Source organism: Coniosporium apollinis (assembly GCF_000281105.1).
Source record: "Coniosporium apollinis CBS 100218 chromosome Unknown supercont1.19, whole genome shotgun sequence".
NCBI lineage: Eukaryota > Fungi > Ascomycota > Dothideomycetes > Coniosporium > Coniosporium apollinis.
In genome coordinates, this window is record NW_006913281.1 from 428,823 (window position 1) to 445,225 (window position 16,403).

A 16,403-nucleotide genomic window follows, 5' to 3' on the forward strand; every position below is an offset into this window, starting at 1 on the left:
ACATTTCAGCTGAATCAGACAGATGTGTTCAATCCTCCGCTTGCTCATCGCTATCGCTAACGAAACTATATGGAACTGCGCTGCAAAGTTTCCGATTCAATTCGCGATCTAAGAGCGGCCAGCCGCACGTCGTCGTTCTACGAAGGCCATTTTAGGAATTGTGACGCGCCGGGCGGATCTCCGGCGGCTCAACACCCCTGTACGCAGAACGTGCGGCAATGATGATCGCGTCCGTCATCGAAATCACAAAAAGCGTGTCTCACGCTGCATTTCATCTAATCAACATGCCATGACATTCCAACGATCCAGCAGTGTGCTCGCTGCGCTCTGTCACAACCCGCCAGTGTATTCCTCATCCTCTCTTCGCCCAAAATGCCAAATCCGCCTCACCTTTACAAAACCCGCAGCCCACCGCGCCGCCCTCCCGCTCCTCTTCCACCACCGCCTCGCGTCGACCTCCTCTGCCGCCGCTCCCCAAAAGCGTAGTCCTCCTCCCACTACTCCCATAACCGCCACCACAACCCGCTCTCCACCCGCCTCCCCTTATAAACCCACCACCCCCGATCCAAACCAGCCCCTCCCCGACCGCATCAACCCCCCCGCCTCCACCCTCCCCGCGCCCCTGACGACCCCCTCGCGCGCCCAGGATCAGTCCTTGATCAACTACCTCTACAAAACCGGCAGGGCCTACACCTCATTCTACTGGACCGGCATCAAGAACATCCGACACAACCGCACCCTCGCTAAAGCCGTCGAAGCGCGCATCTCGAGCGCCGCGCGCAGCGATGCAGCCACAGCCGCCGAGCGCGGAGACGTCAAGACCGCGGCCGCGGGGCCGGGGGTCGCGACGCGGAACCGCATCGCGGCCATCGAGGCGCTGAGCGGGACCGCGACGGCGGGGCTGACGAGAGCGGAGTGGCAGCTCCTGCTGCGCAGTCGGTATGATATGCGCCGCGTGCCGATCTTCGCGCTGCTGTTCGTTATACTGGGAGAATGGCTGCCGCTTGTGGTGATCTACTTCACGGCACTGGTGCCTAGGACGTGCAGGATTCCGCTGCAGGTTGACCGGGAGATTAGGAAGCTGGAGACGAGGAGGCGGCAGAGCTTGAGGGAGATGAGTGCGCTGAGGGCGATTACGGGGAAGAGTGGGGAAGGTGTGCGAGAAGAGAGCGGGAAGCAGCAGATGGACGGGACTGGGCAGCTGGCTACAGAAGTCGTCATAAAAGAGGAGAACCAGGTCGATCGTAAGACGGAGCTGGTGCATTTGAGCAGGTGTTTCGGGCTGCATTCTAAGATGTGGGATCGGCTGCTGGGTGGGCCGCCGACGGCATTGGTGGCGCGAAAGGTCAGGAATAGGTTTGATTATCTGGCCGAGGATGATCGCCTGGTTCTGAGGGACGGTAGTGTGAAAGATCTTACTAAGGAGGAAACCAAAGAAGCTTGCGTGGAGCGCGGGATTGATGTGCTAGGCAGGAAGGAGGAGGAGATGAGGAGGGATCTGGAGCTGTGGATGGGAAGGAGGAAGAGGGGCATGTTGCCTGGGATCGGTGAGGCTGGGAGGTAATTCGAGCCGGCTCGATGTCAGTATTCGCTTCTTCGCTCAGAGTGTGTCATAGCATGGCCAGGCGAACAAAATGGACAGTGTGCATGTATATCAACAATGTAATCCAGGTGAGAGCTTGCCTATAGAAAGGTACCCAACTCCTTGTAGACTAGAAGACATGGGATGGCCGGGGCTTTACTTGTATAACAGAACAGAAAAAATGACTAGAACATTGTATTTTTAGGGTTATCCATCCCCTTGTTAGAGTACCACCGTTTTGTCAATCTTGGCGGAAGTGCGCCGGTGTTGCATCTAAGCCGCGCGGATAGGTACAAGCGCCTCGAGGAAGCAACGCGTCATGACGAGGTGAGTGAAAAATTTCCTGGCCCGTTACCGTGTTGGTTTCCTCTTTTGGCTTGCTCAGCAGGTGGGTGACAGGTATTCAATTGTCGCGAGGCCGGGACAAGGGGTATGAGGTGAGTCCTGAATCCTCGCCGATGCACTGAGCGGCGTCAGATCCGAAACTGGGGTCTACCCTAAGCCGCCTCACGGCTATGGGGTTTCATCGCGAGGGACAAATCATCCAGATTTCCAAGGTCCATGTTGCCAGCGGATCTCTAGGTCATCTTATCTCAAGCTCGCTCTCTTTGCTAGCTCGCCTAGGATCGACCTTCCGTACCTTCTCACCAATGTTGACCCATGGCATCTCTTAACGGACTTTCGAATGGAGCTCCATGCTTGGACAGTCTCTCCCGTATACCTTCGGAATGACTAGTGACTAGGTAAGATAATACCGTATCATCAAGAACAGACAATCAACACAGGCACACGTGACGGGAGTTGAAAGCTCGCGCGTAGACAGCATTGATCGCAACCCGCCCTTCGAATAATCCACTTGCCCACTGCAGCACCTGTGTACTCCAAGAGAAAGGCGAGGCAGGTCACTTCTTGACCCCAGACAAATATGAGCCGCCGTCCCTGTATAGTAATCTACTCATTGTATCTTGGTATCTAGATTGTCAAATATATACGCTCTATCGGTCAGATCTTTGAGCCGTTCGCTCTTGGTTTCTTTTAGTTTGTCCATTTTTCGATCGGAGATGTCTTACCGAGCTACATATCTTTCCCTTGAGTTCGATCCTGCCGGGAACGACATGGGTGCGGAGTAGGCTTTCAGAGTCGAACGAGATCTCGCGTAGGATGTCGAGATAGAAACAAATGCCATACACACATGTCGCACTGATCCGACTATATTGGAGGCCGAGTTCGCACCCCATAAACAGCATGATAACACAGTTGAGCCTGTCAAGTGGCGCCTCCTTGCCGACTGTAGACCCGTTTTCTTGAACGCCCAGCGTCTGGATGACAGTTCGTAGGTTATCAACACCCAAATCCATCGCCAGGTCACGACCGAGAAACCTAAAAGACCTGAAAAGATCATGAGGTACGGGAAACATCGACTGTGCAGCAGACACACCAGCCAACAGGAACCCAAGTGGAATGATGGTCTCTAATAACCGCTCGGAGCAACAGTGACACTTGTACTCGCTGTTAGCCCCAATCCCATCCAGTGGTGCAAGGTGCCTGTTATCCTCAGGCCCGCAGGAGCACTGCTCGGGTAGCGCAGTGTAGACCAGCTTGTAATCCAAAAGCGCTTTGGGCACGGTCATATGCATGCCACTGTCAATGTGAGGCTTTACAATACCCAATTCAGGAAGCCATCGGAATATGCTGTCAAAGAGGCTGGATCCTTGCTCTGCTCCGGAACAGGCAATATATGAAAACCACCTCGAAAGGTGGACCCTCAAGTCATTGAGACTCGGGTCGTGTTCTGCGATGGCTCTGGCAATCCTTACAGTACAATCTAGTGCAATACCAACTTGCCGAAGGTTACTGACAAGCAGTTTTCCCACGGCACACGTCCAGGTGCTCCAGTATCACACTTCAAGGCGTCGGCGCTCAAACTGAAAATCTCTTTAATTCCCTTCAGGAAGAGAGTCTCTTCGAGCCTAACCAAGGATCCATCTGCGTGAGCGGCCTGGGTCTCGCTACGTATCTGGATTTGGGCATCAGATGTGTTGAAACAGTTGCTGTAAAGGAGCTGGTCTTCTTGGCCATAGATGGAACCTTCAGGCCCAAAAACCACTCTGAAACAGCAGCAAGCCAGCCTCCAGCGGTACACAGTTTGCGCTGAGTGATGTTAATCTGTGCCAGCTGCCCATAGGAGACCTTTCCAATGCCGATCAAGGCACTGGCAAAGTCTGCCGGACGAGGAGGCATGCCGCCAACTCGGTCATCCGTCCGTAGAAGGCTTTCGAACCCTTCGACAAGGAGAGAAAACTTCGAGGTAGCGAAGACGCCAGAACACGCTTGGACAAGCATGTGCCATTGGCCTATTAAGGGTGTGAGCTGTTCTGGGGCCTTCTGTGCCAGCGTGAGCTCGTGGAGCATATCTGCAGCAAACTCATCGGAGAAGCACTCCGACAAAGCGACGCACAAAGTCAAACAGCTACGGCCTTGGTCGGTAGTGCCTAGCTTACGAACAATGTTCTTGATCCCGAACCCGAACCAAAAAGCTCTCTGCACACCAGCGTAACATTTGAGTTCCTTCAACGCTCTTTCAATACTCTTGTTGCCTGCGATGGGGATGTGCGAGTTCTGTGCGAGAGCTTGTCCAACTATGAGGGTGTAGGGGTCGACGCCGGCAGCTGAAAGCCTCGAAAGTATGCCGACAGAAAAGGAGACCAAGTGTTGAATCTCAAGTACTGGATACTGCGAAAGCAATGGTGCGTTCGGACTTTTGCTTTTCAACACCGAGGTGCTGGCCAGGTCAACCCAGTCGACGGTACCTTGCTGAGCAAAGCCGCTCTGTGCAAGTGCTAGACTAGACTAGAAGAATCTCTGGTAGTCATGGTTCGACAAGATAGAAATGGAGGGTTGTGATTGCATCATTGCTGGCAGTGAAATGGAGCGTTGAAAGAAGTCGGGAAGCAGGGCGAGACTGAATTCTATGCTCATCGTGAGGCTGCGCCACAAATATCGAAATGCGGCCGAAAGAGGGAAAAGAGGTGATTAGATGCGCGCCTGCATTTTGCTACTGCGTCCTGTGCGTTGGACTGCATTAGATGAGACGAGGATGAAAGCGTAACTGGAAACTGTATGAATGGCATTGAAACACTCATCGCACTGCATCGCGATGATCTAGCCTCTTGGAACTGGAACAATGCGGTGCTGTAACTGATACGTTTCCATGCAGGCGTCGAAGTCGCCGTAAATACGTGCTCGTGATACCTTCCTGGAGATCGACCTCCTAGAGCGATGTTGGCCTTGTGTGCTGAAGCCAAACTTCACGGAAACTTGCACGTTATAGGCCTGATACTTGCAGGTTTTTCGGGACCTACGGCCGCTTGAGTAATGATGTGTTGAAACACTACCTTATGAGGTGGCTGAAAACCTGTGCCTCGCCTGGAGGGCAAACGGCAAGCGTGGTGTAGACGTCTGCGGAATCTGGTATGATTCGATACCCACTTATGGGCAACGCTCACGTTTTCCGGCAGACCTGTGAGGGAAGCAGGAGCATGGCCACTACCCGTCATCCTTCGGTGATACTTGTCCAAGAGCCCGACTTCCAAGACCGTGAAGACACCCGTCCTGACGTAGCCATATTCGGAATCTTCTTTTGGAAATGCCCCAAGGAACTGCATTCGGACAGTCCGAGTCAAGATTGCAGTTGGGCTTTACTGTACTTCTGTAGCAGGCATCAGCTTTGTAAAACAGTAAGATTACGTGCAGATCTCGCAACGGTCCAGGAAATTCTCATAGCGAGAGGGATCTGACCATCACCGAGCCGCCGCTGGGGGCACATCCAGAAAGTGATTCGATCGCTTCAATCTTTAAGCCAGCCACTTCTCCTCACCTGCGTTAAGAGGCAGAAGCTCACGGCATAACCCACGTGTCCGGATGTGCGCGTTGCGCTTGTGATCCTGCTGCAGCTGCAGACTCGCTTGAAGCACCGCCTCAACTGAAGCCTTGACCGTGGGGTGCTTAACTACTGTAGATACCTCCTCCTGCCTGACAGCCTCTCACCATCTCGGGCAGGCCGTCAGGGCGTGGGGGGCGCCAGCCAGCCTGGCGCTTGGGATCCTTGGTGGTTTGGTCTTCCATTCCAGCGGTCTGGATAAACTTGGGAAGGCACCGGATCGGATCCGTCGGAAATCCCGCACACGACGCTTCGCGCTCCCCATTGGCCTTCCGCAGGGGTGAAGCGGTAAATGAGCATGGATTGACAGTTCTATCCCTGCATCTTGCTGCATGACGACGGGAAGCACTCGCGCTGCCCGCTTGGAAGCTGACTTGCAGTCTGGGCGTGCTTGGATGCTTGATGCCCTCTTTGCAGCTCTCCAACGCTTCGGTGAAGAAGAGCAAGCCCCTGAAGGCAGTGCTTCGCCGTAACATCGACATCTTTTTGCCCGACTGCAACACCATCACACCATCTCAATATCCCACGTGGCTATTTCTGCATTGTGATTCTATCCTCGTACTTGTGCCACGCTGGTTCTGACCGTCCTCAGCCCTAGCTACTCCTACCCCGCTAGTTAAGGCTTCTTACTTCTTCAAGAGATCCCTCTGTTTAACATTCCGGGCTCATCGACCTTCCTCAACGATCCAAAGCGACTGCACGAAGGTATTGGGTTGCAGTGGCAGCTTCAGATCCCGCTGTCGATCCCTCTCCCCGTTGCCGCATATTGCTGGGAGATAACCGCCTACTGACCTCCCTTCTATCTTTCTCTCGAAGCGCAATGTCGTACTTTCCTGGCCAGCAATACGCGGGCGGACAGCCGCATGAAGGAGGATACGGAGCACCACCACCACCGCAACTGGGGTATCCTCCACAAGGCTATCCTCCACAGGACTATCCGCCGCAAGGCTACCCACCACCGCAGCAGCAGTACCCGTAGGTTCACCTAAACTTCACTGCCATACCGCGTAGGAGATAACCCACCTAACGCTGGACCAGACCCCAGGGCTACGGCTATCCTTCACCACAGCCTTATCCGCCTCCATCACCGCAACCCTCGTATGGTTACGGACAACCGACTCCTCCGCCTCGACAGTACAGCGGCTACGCGCAGGTACTTAGATTCCATCCGCTATCTCGTCGGAATGTCAAGCGCTCATGTTTATCTTAGACACCTCCTACTGCTGCACAGCAAGGCTATGGGTTCGGAGCTCCGCCGCCTCAGCAATGGCACCCCTCGATAAACCAGAATGCATATGTGCAGGGCAATCACGGCGCCCCCCCTCCACCGCCGCAACAAGCTCAGGCATTTGGTCACGGCGCACCTGGCAACTACACCTTCCAATACTCAGCGTGTACTGGACGACGAAAGGCACTGCTTATCGGCATCAACTACTTCCGGCAGCGCGGAGAGCTCAGGGGTTGCATCAACGACGTCAAGAACATGTCCAACTACCTCAATCAATACTTTGGTTATCGGCGGGAAGACATGGTGATCTTGACGGATGATTCGCACATTGATGCAAGCAAGCCTAACAAGGCTAATATTCTGCGCGCAATGCACTGGCTTGTAAAGGATGCGCAACCGAACGATTCGCTTTTCTTTCATTACTCCGGTAAGTAACCCTGGCGGCATCTTAAGGTCCAACCACCACTAACAATATTCAGGTCACGGTGGACAGACGAAAGACCTTGACGGAGACGAGGACGATGGGTATGACGAGGTCATCTATCCTTCTGACTTCCGAGAGAAAGGCCATATAACGGACGACGAAATGCACAGGATTCTGTAAGTTTTCACCGCATTGGGCACGTACTAGCTACTCACTTACGTTAGGGTCAACCCATTACAACCTGGTGTCCGTCTTACCGCAATCTTTGACTCCTGCCACTCCGGCTCCGCGCTTGATCTTCCTTACATTTACTCTACGTCCGGCGTTCTCAAGGAGCCCAATTTGGCCAAAGAAGCCGGCCAAGGCCTTCTCGGTATTGTATCATCATACGCGCGTGGCGATTTTGGCGGCATGGCAAACACAGCGCTTGGGTTTTTCAAAAAGGCGACGACCGGCGACGACACACGCAAGCGGAACTTGCGGACGAAAACCTCGTCGGCGGACGTTATCATGTGGTCCGGCAGCAAGGACGAGCAAACGTCGGCAGACACGACGCAGGGTGGTGAGGCTACGGGAGCCATGTCCTGGGCGTTCATCCGGTCGCTCCAGAAGAATCCGCAACAGAGCTACGTGCAGCTCCTCAATAGCATCCGCGACGAGCTGGAGGGCAAGTACATGCAAAAGCCGCAGCTAAGCTGCAGCCATCCCCTCAGTAAGTCATAGAAGCTCATGATTTATCGGGCACTGCTAACGTAATGGACAGACACCGATCTGCTATATGTAATGTAAAGTCTCGTTTGCATAAGCATCGTTGGATAATGGAGGAAACGGCATCGGGAATAGGGACGGCTCGAACTGTACTATGTGTAGAGGGGACGACCTGTAGGATCCCGCCGGCGTTTAGTGTCATCGGCATAACCTGCATTATTCATCCGGATAATTCGAGATGCTTCAACGGTTTATTAACCTCATCCTCAGCTCACACAGTGGTGCGCGACGTAATTTTAGAGTTCTGGATGTATTGCGGCCGGGCACGTGACATCAGCCTCGGCTCTTGCCCACGCTCGGCAAAGCATCACGACGTCATCTCTCACGGCCTGCCTGTTTTAGCTTCTAGTCCAAGGTTCTCCGCATTGAAAATCGATAGACGCTGGTGCTAAAGGCACTAAAAGTGCTTAACACTTTGTCAACCAGGTACCGGAATGCCCTTCAGGCCGGCCCCGAGGTCAAGCGCCGTTCTGTGGCCAATGTGCGTTCTTGCCATCTTGAGCCAGCGGGGCCCTGACCGATCCTGAGATAGAGCATGATGCTGACATCACCGGTGGGAGGGATATTGGCGACCGCAGTGCCATGTTTGGTGCATTGTAAGTAGGTAGGATTCTGGGGAGCACCGGATAGCTCCGGGGTACTTTAGGTAGGTAAGCCCAGCTTCTTTTGCTGCTACAGCTCCGTTTCCTTGCCACTGTACTTCATTGCTGCATTCTGAGCCCTTTCTGCTGCTGTCAAAATGCGCGCCTACGGCCTGCAGTTGCTGGCAAGCGTGTCGCTGCTCGGTCTTGCAACTGCGCAGCAGAATGACTCTCTTCCCACTGTTGACCTAGGGTATGAGCTTCATCAAGCTGCCTACTACAACGTACGTTGTCAATCGCTCAGAACATGACGAAGACTGCGGAAATACTGACTGCAAGTAGGATACTGGCCGCTTCTACAACTTCTCGAATATCCGCTTTGCTGCTCCACCGCTCGGCAACCTGCGCTTCGCCGCACCTCAGCCTCCCGCAGTCAACAGATCAGAAGTCCAGACCGGCAGTGTCGGGCGGATCTGCCCACAGGCGGCTGGGGCGTGGTCTTCGATTGCCGCCCAGTTCGTGCCGGCCTACCTGGCCGGTATACCATTCAATGGAACGTCTTCGAGTAGCAATTCCTCCGGGTCGACGAGCCTCCCCCCGCAAGATCCGAGGACGTCTGAAGATTGCCTGTTTTTGGATGTCGTGGTACCAGAAGAGGTTTTGGGCAATGCCGGACACGGATTTGGTGCGCCGGTACTGGTGTAAGCATTACTGCCCAGCTAGTTCGGACAGTTGCTGAATTTTACAGGTGGATCTATGGTGGTGGCTATACCGGAGGCAGCAAATCGGCCGCGGGCAATCCCGCTGGTTTGCTCGCGCGAGGCGAAAACAGCACGGCTGAAGGAGTCATATATGTTGCTATGAACTACCGTCTCGGCGCATTCGGGTGGCTATCTGGCCCAAGTCTCCAGTCGAACGGTACCGCGAACGCAGGACTGCACGACCAGCGGTTGGCGCTGGAGTGGGTACAAGATAACATCCACCTCTTTGGCGGCGATCCGAACCGCGTGACTGTTATAGGGGAATCTGCCGGAGGAGGCTCTATTATGCATCAGATGACAGTACGCTCTATTCTTGAGCGTTTGGAGTATTCCATACTGACTTGAACAGGCTTATGGTGGCAAAAATGGCTCAGTGCCCTTCCAGCAAGCAATCCCTCAGTCACCCGGATGGGCGCCACAAACCAGCAACTACCAGCAGGAGCAGCAACTAAACGCCTTCCTCGCCTTGCTCAACGTCTCCACCATCCAGGAAGCCCGCGAGCTTCCCTCCGAGGCTCTGATAACTGCAAACCTCATCCAAGTCGGCCGCTCGCCCTACGGTACCTTCACTTACGGTCCAACCGTCGACGGTGACTTCGTCCCCGCCCTCCCGGGTGTCAGCCTACTGCACGGCAACTTCGACCGCCGGGTCCGCGTCATGGTCGGTCACAATGCCAACGAAGGTCTCCTCTTCACCAGCCCGTTCATCACAAACGATACAGCCTACGAAGCTTACATACGTCGTAATATACCTTCTGCGACGAACGACGTCATCGAGTACATCACCAACACGCTCTACCCTCCCGTATTCGACGGATCTGAGGGCTACACGGACCAGATCGGCCGTGTGTCGAAGACTCTTTCCGAGCAGGTCTTCACCTGTAACTCCAACTACCTCGGCCGCGCGTACGGCAACGAGACATATGCATACTTCTTTGCCGTCCCGCCTGCGCTGCACGGCCAGGACGTAGCATACACCTATTATAACGGGCCGAGCAGGAGTGTGGTCAACCAGACAGTGGCGCTGGTCCTGCAGGAGTTCATCACCAGCTTTGCGGCGACGGGACGGCCGAGCGCGGAGGGCGTTGAGGGAGTTCCGATGTTCGATCTGTATGGCCCGGAGGCGAGCATCGTCAACTTGAACGTCACTGGGATTACGGACGGCATTGATCGCACGGCTAACGAGCGGTGTTTGTGGTGGCAGAAGGCGTTGTACTTCTAGACAGCGATGGGAACGAGGTGAGGATGGGCCGGCGTAAGTCATGAGGAACGATCTGGCATGGTTATGATTATGAGTGGCAGAGGCTCAACGGCATATGCGTTATGCCCCGTGAGAAAGCAATCACATGCTCATATGGGACAACTGTTCCCACGCACGAGCTGGTAATGCAGCTAAGTAGATAGGGGCAGCGTCTGTACACACACATACCACACAGGCTTGCAGGGTACCTCAACATTGATGCAGCGATTCTGCAAAACATGAGGAACTTTTTTAAGGTCCCAGGTTGCTACAGTCGGTCGCAACAGCATGCGTTAAGCCTTACAGGCTGTGCCATTGAGTTTTACAAGCCGGGTACGGCCTACCTAGGTACCTGTGTACCCATGTACCCAAGTACCTTCGTATTATACCAATGATATGACGGGTTGCGAGACAGGCGTTTGGAGATCGATGGTCATGTCTTGGCGCGCATGGCAGGGCTGTCTGGTGCCCCTGTCGTTCACCCGCAGCAAGCCCTGGGCTGCTTGGGACCGACTTGTTATGCATGACGGCCGCGCCCCATAACAATCGGCAGGCATCCCTCTGCTCAAATGAGGGCAGGACACGAACACGCAGCATCGCCATTGACGGCAGCCTGCAACAGACATGACTGAGCCCCTGTCGCCCTCCCAGCGCCGAACTTCGTCACTCGCAAACACAGCAACAACAAGCGTCACCTACCAACACGCGACTGCAACCCGCGCCTTCCCCCCCAAACGACCGCAGACCCTCTCCTCCATACACAGCATCGAGAAACTGAGACACATCCGATCCAATAGCGACGCGTCATTGCTTCGAGGAGCGCCCAAAATCCAACCGAGTCCGGGGTCGAGCAAGTCCAGGCCGCTGACAGCAGGCGGAGCGCTTGAATCGCACGGCACCACACGCAACGATACAGTACAGAGCCCGTATCCGCCGGATGGACCGAAGATGGCTCAAGACGAGGACGTGCGCACGTTCGACCTACCGGACTCGGATCTGCCCCCTCTACCCCTAGACAGCGATGGCAGTTTCCTGCTGGAGTCTAGCGAGCTGGCCCATAGTAACATACAGAGCGACGGGAGCGCATTGATGGAGCGGGAGATGAAGCGAAAGCTGATGGATGTGGAGTCGAGCTTCCTTCCGGAGGTCTCTCCCGGAGCGCTGGTGGGGGGTGTTGTTGGCGCAGACGATACCTACGTCTTTGGAGGGTCCTTAGGCGGCGCAAGGCCAGGCTCGCAGCCGAAGGAGAAAGATGGAACTCAGAGTGTACCGAGGAGTCAGTCGGATAGCATGCCGCTCGATAATTCAGACGCCGCACCGACCCCTTCCGACGCTTACCAAACACCGGCACCGTACAAATATGACCATGAAGCGCAGAGCGAAGACGGAGCCGACCGTGAGTCAAGAGTGGAGGATGGGCAGCCACCGGCGCAGGAGCCACCATCTTCACCCGCGGCTGCTGCTGCTGAGCGGACGTTGTCTCGAGCGATACACGTAGTGGCAGTGAATTCCCATGGCCAATCTCCTACTAAGAGTGAAACACCGCGACCCGAGTCAGCTGATGGGGATGCTCACTCTTCAAATTCGCGCCCCATCTCGCGAGCATCAACAGTCAAAGCCTCTTCATCCGCCCTACAGGCAGTGACTTCTTCTTCACCTCTTCCATCTGAACAATCACCAACGGCACATGACAGCGCGCCTACGCCAAGAATATCGGGACAACCTCCTACACGTCCAGCGAAGCGCCCTAGCTACCTAAGAAACCGCCAAACTAGCCAGCGATCCTCAACCTCGTCCTTTACAAACAGGTCAGAAATGTCAGGAGAGAGTGATGCGACACTGGGGGCCGACTATGCGTTACAAACAGGCGGCGCTGCACCTAGTTCCAGTGAACGTCGTCCAACTTACGGCCTCTCACGATTACCGAGTCTAGGCAGCATTGCATCATCCGTGTCCGGATGGAGTGAATCGCCATCGTTCGAACGAACAGGACTCTCCTTGCCGACAGGGTTACAACATGAGACAACGCTTGAAACGCTTGCAGAGGAGGGAAAGCCGCGCTCCGCTTCGCCGCCTGCAACCCCACGTTTGGCGAGCTCAGTTGCGACGGGTCCGACGGATACAATTATCGCGCAGCATGTGCAAAACATCCAGGTTCCTGACACAATTGCAAGGGAATATAGGGAGAGGCACGGGCCTCGACCTTCTACGACAGAGTCAATGGCTCTTTCCTTCCAGCAACGGAAGAACAATCTAACCCTGAAGGAGCAAAATAGCAAGATAGACAAGCTAAGTAAGGAGAACTTCGATCTGAAGCTCAAAATCCATTTCCTGGATCAAGCGCTGCAGAACCGGTCTGATGAGGGCGTCAAAGACATGATCAACAAGAATGTGCAACTACAGACTGATCTTGCCAACGAGAAAAAGGAGAACCAGTTTTTGCGGCGGACAGTGCGGGACCTGGAGCGCAAGCTCAAGGCGCAGGAGGACGGTTTGGCCGCAGCTCAAGCGACTAGCGGATCTGAAGACCAAAAGAGTAACCACTCTTCGCGCGCTGAAGGAATGGAGGAAGAGATTACGTACTTACGAGAGATGCTGCAACACTCCGAGGTGGAGATAGAAAAGCTTCGCGAAGAGAGCCTGGCAAAGGAAGTTGAGAAGCGGCGGATGGCTGAATATGTCAAGAGCATGGGCGATCGCAGGGGCTCAGAACCCAGCGCCGGTGCCAGCGAAGCCATGGTAAACAGCCCAATGGCGCGATATATATACAAAGATGGACTAATGCGCACACAGGATATGCTGCGTGACCTGCTAGAGGCGGAGACGGCTCGTCGAGAGCAAGCTGATGAGGACAACCAGAAGCTGCGGGAAGAACTGATCCGGCTGAAGAGTGAGACCATGTCAACGACTACCACCAACCACGTGCGGAATATTTTCCACATCAGCAAGCGAAACCAGCGTACATCGTTTACTACGAAGTCTCAGTCCGAAGGGTCTGAGCAGGCTCACGAGCGTAATGGCGCCGTTAGCACTTCCAGCTTCACTTTCGTTGACCAACTAAAGCACGAGAATGACGAGTTGCAGCGCAAGCTGGGCGCACAAGTGTCTATGCTGACAACCCAACGCCGAGACAAGGAGAGACTGCAGCAGGAGATCGAAGACCTGAAGCTCGCACAGCGGAGAGGTGACGGAGTGCGGTCAGTCGCTGGCGACAGCATCCTCGAGCGCTCAGTATCACGCACCCACCAACGATCTCTCTCACGGGCTAGCGGCGCTACACGCATCACCCAACAAACCCAGATCAGCGACGCAGAGCGTGAGGAATATGAGAACAAGCAAGCCGCTCTGCGGGACGATCTCGCGCAGACAAAGCTACTCAATCAGCAACTGGAACAAGAGCTGAATGCGCATCTGGATCTTCTCACACAAACTGAGAACGAGGTGCGAGCGCTGAAAGCCGAGAGAGATCTGACCACAGAGGACCTGCGGGCATTGCAAGCAGAGCGTGACGAAGCATTACTATCGCTGCAGGAGAAGGAAGCGGAGTACGACAATCTGCGAGTGGAAGCAGAAGACATCATCGCGAAGCTCGAAAACGAGATAGACCAGAAGGAATCTGAACTCAACCGCATGGGGACGGACTTAGAGAATCGTACCGAAGACTTCACCGCCCTCCAAGCCGAGATGAGAAATGTCAGTGAGAGCCTGATAGCGCTCGAGGATGATCGAGACGCGAGCCAACGCAAGATCCAGAGCTTGGAGCAAGATATCGAAGACGCCAACCGGGAGCTCGATGCGCTGGACAAGCGTCTGCAGGAGGCTCTAGCTAAGAACCAGCGGCTCGAGATTCAGTCCGAGTCCAGCCAAGGCGAGATAGCTTTCTTACGCGAGGAGCAGGAAGGCGACAAGATCAAGATCGGCGAACTCGAAGCTGCTCTTAATGCTGCTCAGTCCAACGTTCAGGACGAGAAGGAGAAGCTGTACGAGCTTGAGCAGCAGTACGCGATCGAGAAGCGGCAGCGCGAGGCGCTCGAGAGTCACGAGAAAGGTGAGGTGCAGAAGATGCTCACTGAACTCAACATGCAAGCACAGAAGTCGAAGGATGAAGTTCGCCGACTGAGGAAGAACCTCTCATCCAAAGAAGTCGAGGCAACGACATGGAAAGACAGGCTCGATGATCTGGAAAACAGCCTGCGAGAGGCACTTGGCAGTCTTGACGGCACCAAAGCCGGCTTCCTCAAGGTAGATACCGCTAACATCCCCTCCACCAAGTACATTATTCTTAAGCACGTTCAGGACATCCGCAAGCTGCAGCTTGATCTCGACACCACTGTCCAGCAGCTCGACACTGCACGCCACGATCTCGCCGAGAAAAACCGGTTCCTCAAGGACCGTGACACCCTCCTCGAAAACGCCGCCCTCGACACGCGCCGCCTCTCCGAACTGCTCGACAAAGAGCGCCAAGCCCGCAAACAAGACCGCCACCAACACGAGCAATCCCTCCGCAGCCACCAATCCACCGCCCGTACCATCACACAGCACGAAACCCGCGTCGCAGAGCTCGAAACAGCACGCAGCCACGACCGGCGCAAACTCGCGCAGCTGGAGCAGCAGTACCGCGATCAGCTCCTCGAGCGGCACAACCTGCTCCTCGCGCTATGGAACCGACTGTCCACGCTCTGCGGCGCGGAGTGGGCACAGGCCAACAGCCTCGTCGCCGGCGAGCTGCCCAGCCTCGAGCTCATCGCCAAAAACCTCCCGGGCTTCAGCAAGAACGTCATCCTGGCCGTCAAGACGGTCGAGAGCCTCATCGGCGGCTTCAGGCAGCGCATCCGCGGCATCGAGAAGGAGCTGTGGCGGGAGTACCAGAACCTGGAGCACGCGCTGGATGTGCGCTCCAAGCGCATGGACGCGCTCGAGAAAGCCGTCGCGAGTGGCGGCGCTGCCGCCAAACGGCCTTCCGCGAGCCGCAGCTCGTCGCGCACGTCCGAGACCTCCGAGGTAGTGAAGCTGAAGGGCGAGAACAAGCTGCTGAAAGCCGAGCTCCAGTTCCAGCGCCAGACTGCGGCACCGCGGCCGGGCATGGAGCGCGCCGAGACGCTCCACCCAGAGAGCGCGGCCAGGAGCCCCGCTAGAGCGAGTATAGGCCCGCAGCTCCTGCGCACGCATTCGACAAGCGCGGTTGAGGTTTTGCAGCACCAGCACCAGCAACACCAGGGCGGAGAGCAGCAGCAACAGCTGTATAGTGCGCCCCTCCAGCCGAGCGAGAAGCGGTGGCTCCATCGCCTCAGGGAGCTGGAGCGGAGGCTGAAGGCGGAGAGGGAGGCGAGGCTGCTGGATAGGAGTGGGGCGAGGAAGCGGCTGGAGGAGGGGAGGCTGGAGAACGAGGAGTTGAGGGCGCTGTTGGAGCGGGAGAGGGAGAGGCGGAGGGGGAGTTTAGCGGAGAGTGACGAGGGTGGGGTGTAGGATAAGATTTCATTGCTTGGGTCTTTGACAGGGCACGTGAGAGCTGGTGTTGCGATAAAGTGGGCTGCGTAAAAAAAGACGTCCTGGCGTGTTGGGGGGATAAAAGAGCCGTAGAATAAGGTCTTGGAATATAGCATATTGCGTGTCAGGTTTTTCGTTGCATTCGCTTTGTTTAGGTGTACTTTGCTAGATTTCTCTGAATTGGTTGGATCCCAAACCGCGGAATCTATGTCACTGCATTGGTAGGGCGGCTTTCTCCATCCGCCGTTTCCCTTCATTCCTTCCTAACAAGTTCTCTCGTTAACGCGGGCGCCGCATTGGAATTCTCAATATTGAGAAGCTAAGCTGGAATAAGAACCATCACATGAGTATAACAGCGTGCTATCTACAACTCTAGCTCCAACTCAATCACC

General features: G+C 55.3%; 4 protein-coding genes across 4 annotated transcripts; all 4 read left to right on the forward strand.

Moving 5' to 3' along the window:
* Positions 1-289: 289 nt before the first annotated feature.
* Positions 290-1,564, forward strand: W97_04451 (uncharacterized protein; the record flags this gene model as incomplete). Its single annotated transcript, XM_007782341.1, has 1 exon — positions 290-1,564. One exon carries the CDS (start codon positions 290-292, stop codon positions 1,562-1,564), a length of 1,275 nt encoding a protein of 424 aa, XP_007780531.1.
* Positions 1,565-6,342: 4,778 nt separating this feature from the next.
* Positions 6,343-7,963, forward strand: W97_04452 (uncharacterized protein; the record flags this gene model as incomplete). Its single annotated transcript, XM_007782342.1, has 6 exons — positions 6,343-6,497; positions 6,561-6,675; positions 6,733-7,177; positions 7,230-7,350; positions 7,399-7,886; positions 7,938-7,963. 6 exons carry the CDS (start codon positions 6,343-6,345, stop codon positions 7,961-7,963), a joined length of 1,350 nt encoding a protein of 449 aa, XP_007780532.1.
* A 718-nt stretch (positions 7,964-8,681) lies between these two features.
* Positions 8,682-10,506, forward strand: W97_04453 (uncharacterized protein; the record flags this gene model as incomplete). Its single annotated transcript, XM_007782343.1, has 4 exons — positions 8,682-8,807; positions 8,866-9,224; positions 9,272-9,584; positions 9,634-10,506. 4 exons carry the CDS (start codon positions 8,682-8,684, stop codon positions 10,504-10,506), a joined length of 1,671 nt encoding a protein of 556 aa, XP_007780533.1.
* Positions 10,507-11,148: 642 nt separating this feature from the next.
* W97_04454 (uncharacterized protein) lies at positions 11,149-15,990 on the forward strand (the record flags this gene model as incomplete). The annotated part of the gene is made up of 2 exons (XM_007782344.1): positions 11,149-13,263; positions 13,318-15,990. 2 exons carry the CDS (start codon positions 11,149-11,151, stop codon positions 15,988-15,990), a joined length of 4,788 nt encoding a protein of 1,595 aa, XP_007780534.1.
* Between the last annotated feature and the right edge of the window lie 413 nt (positions 15,991-16,403).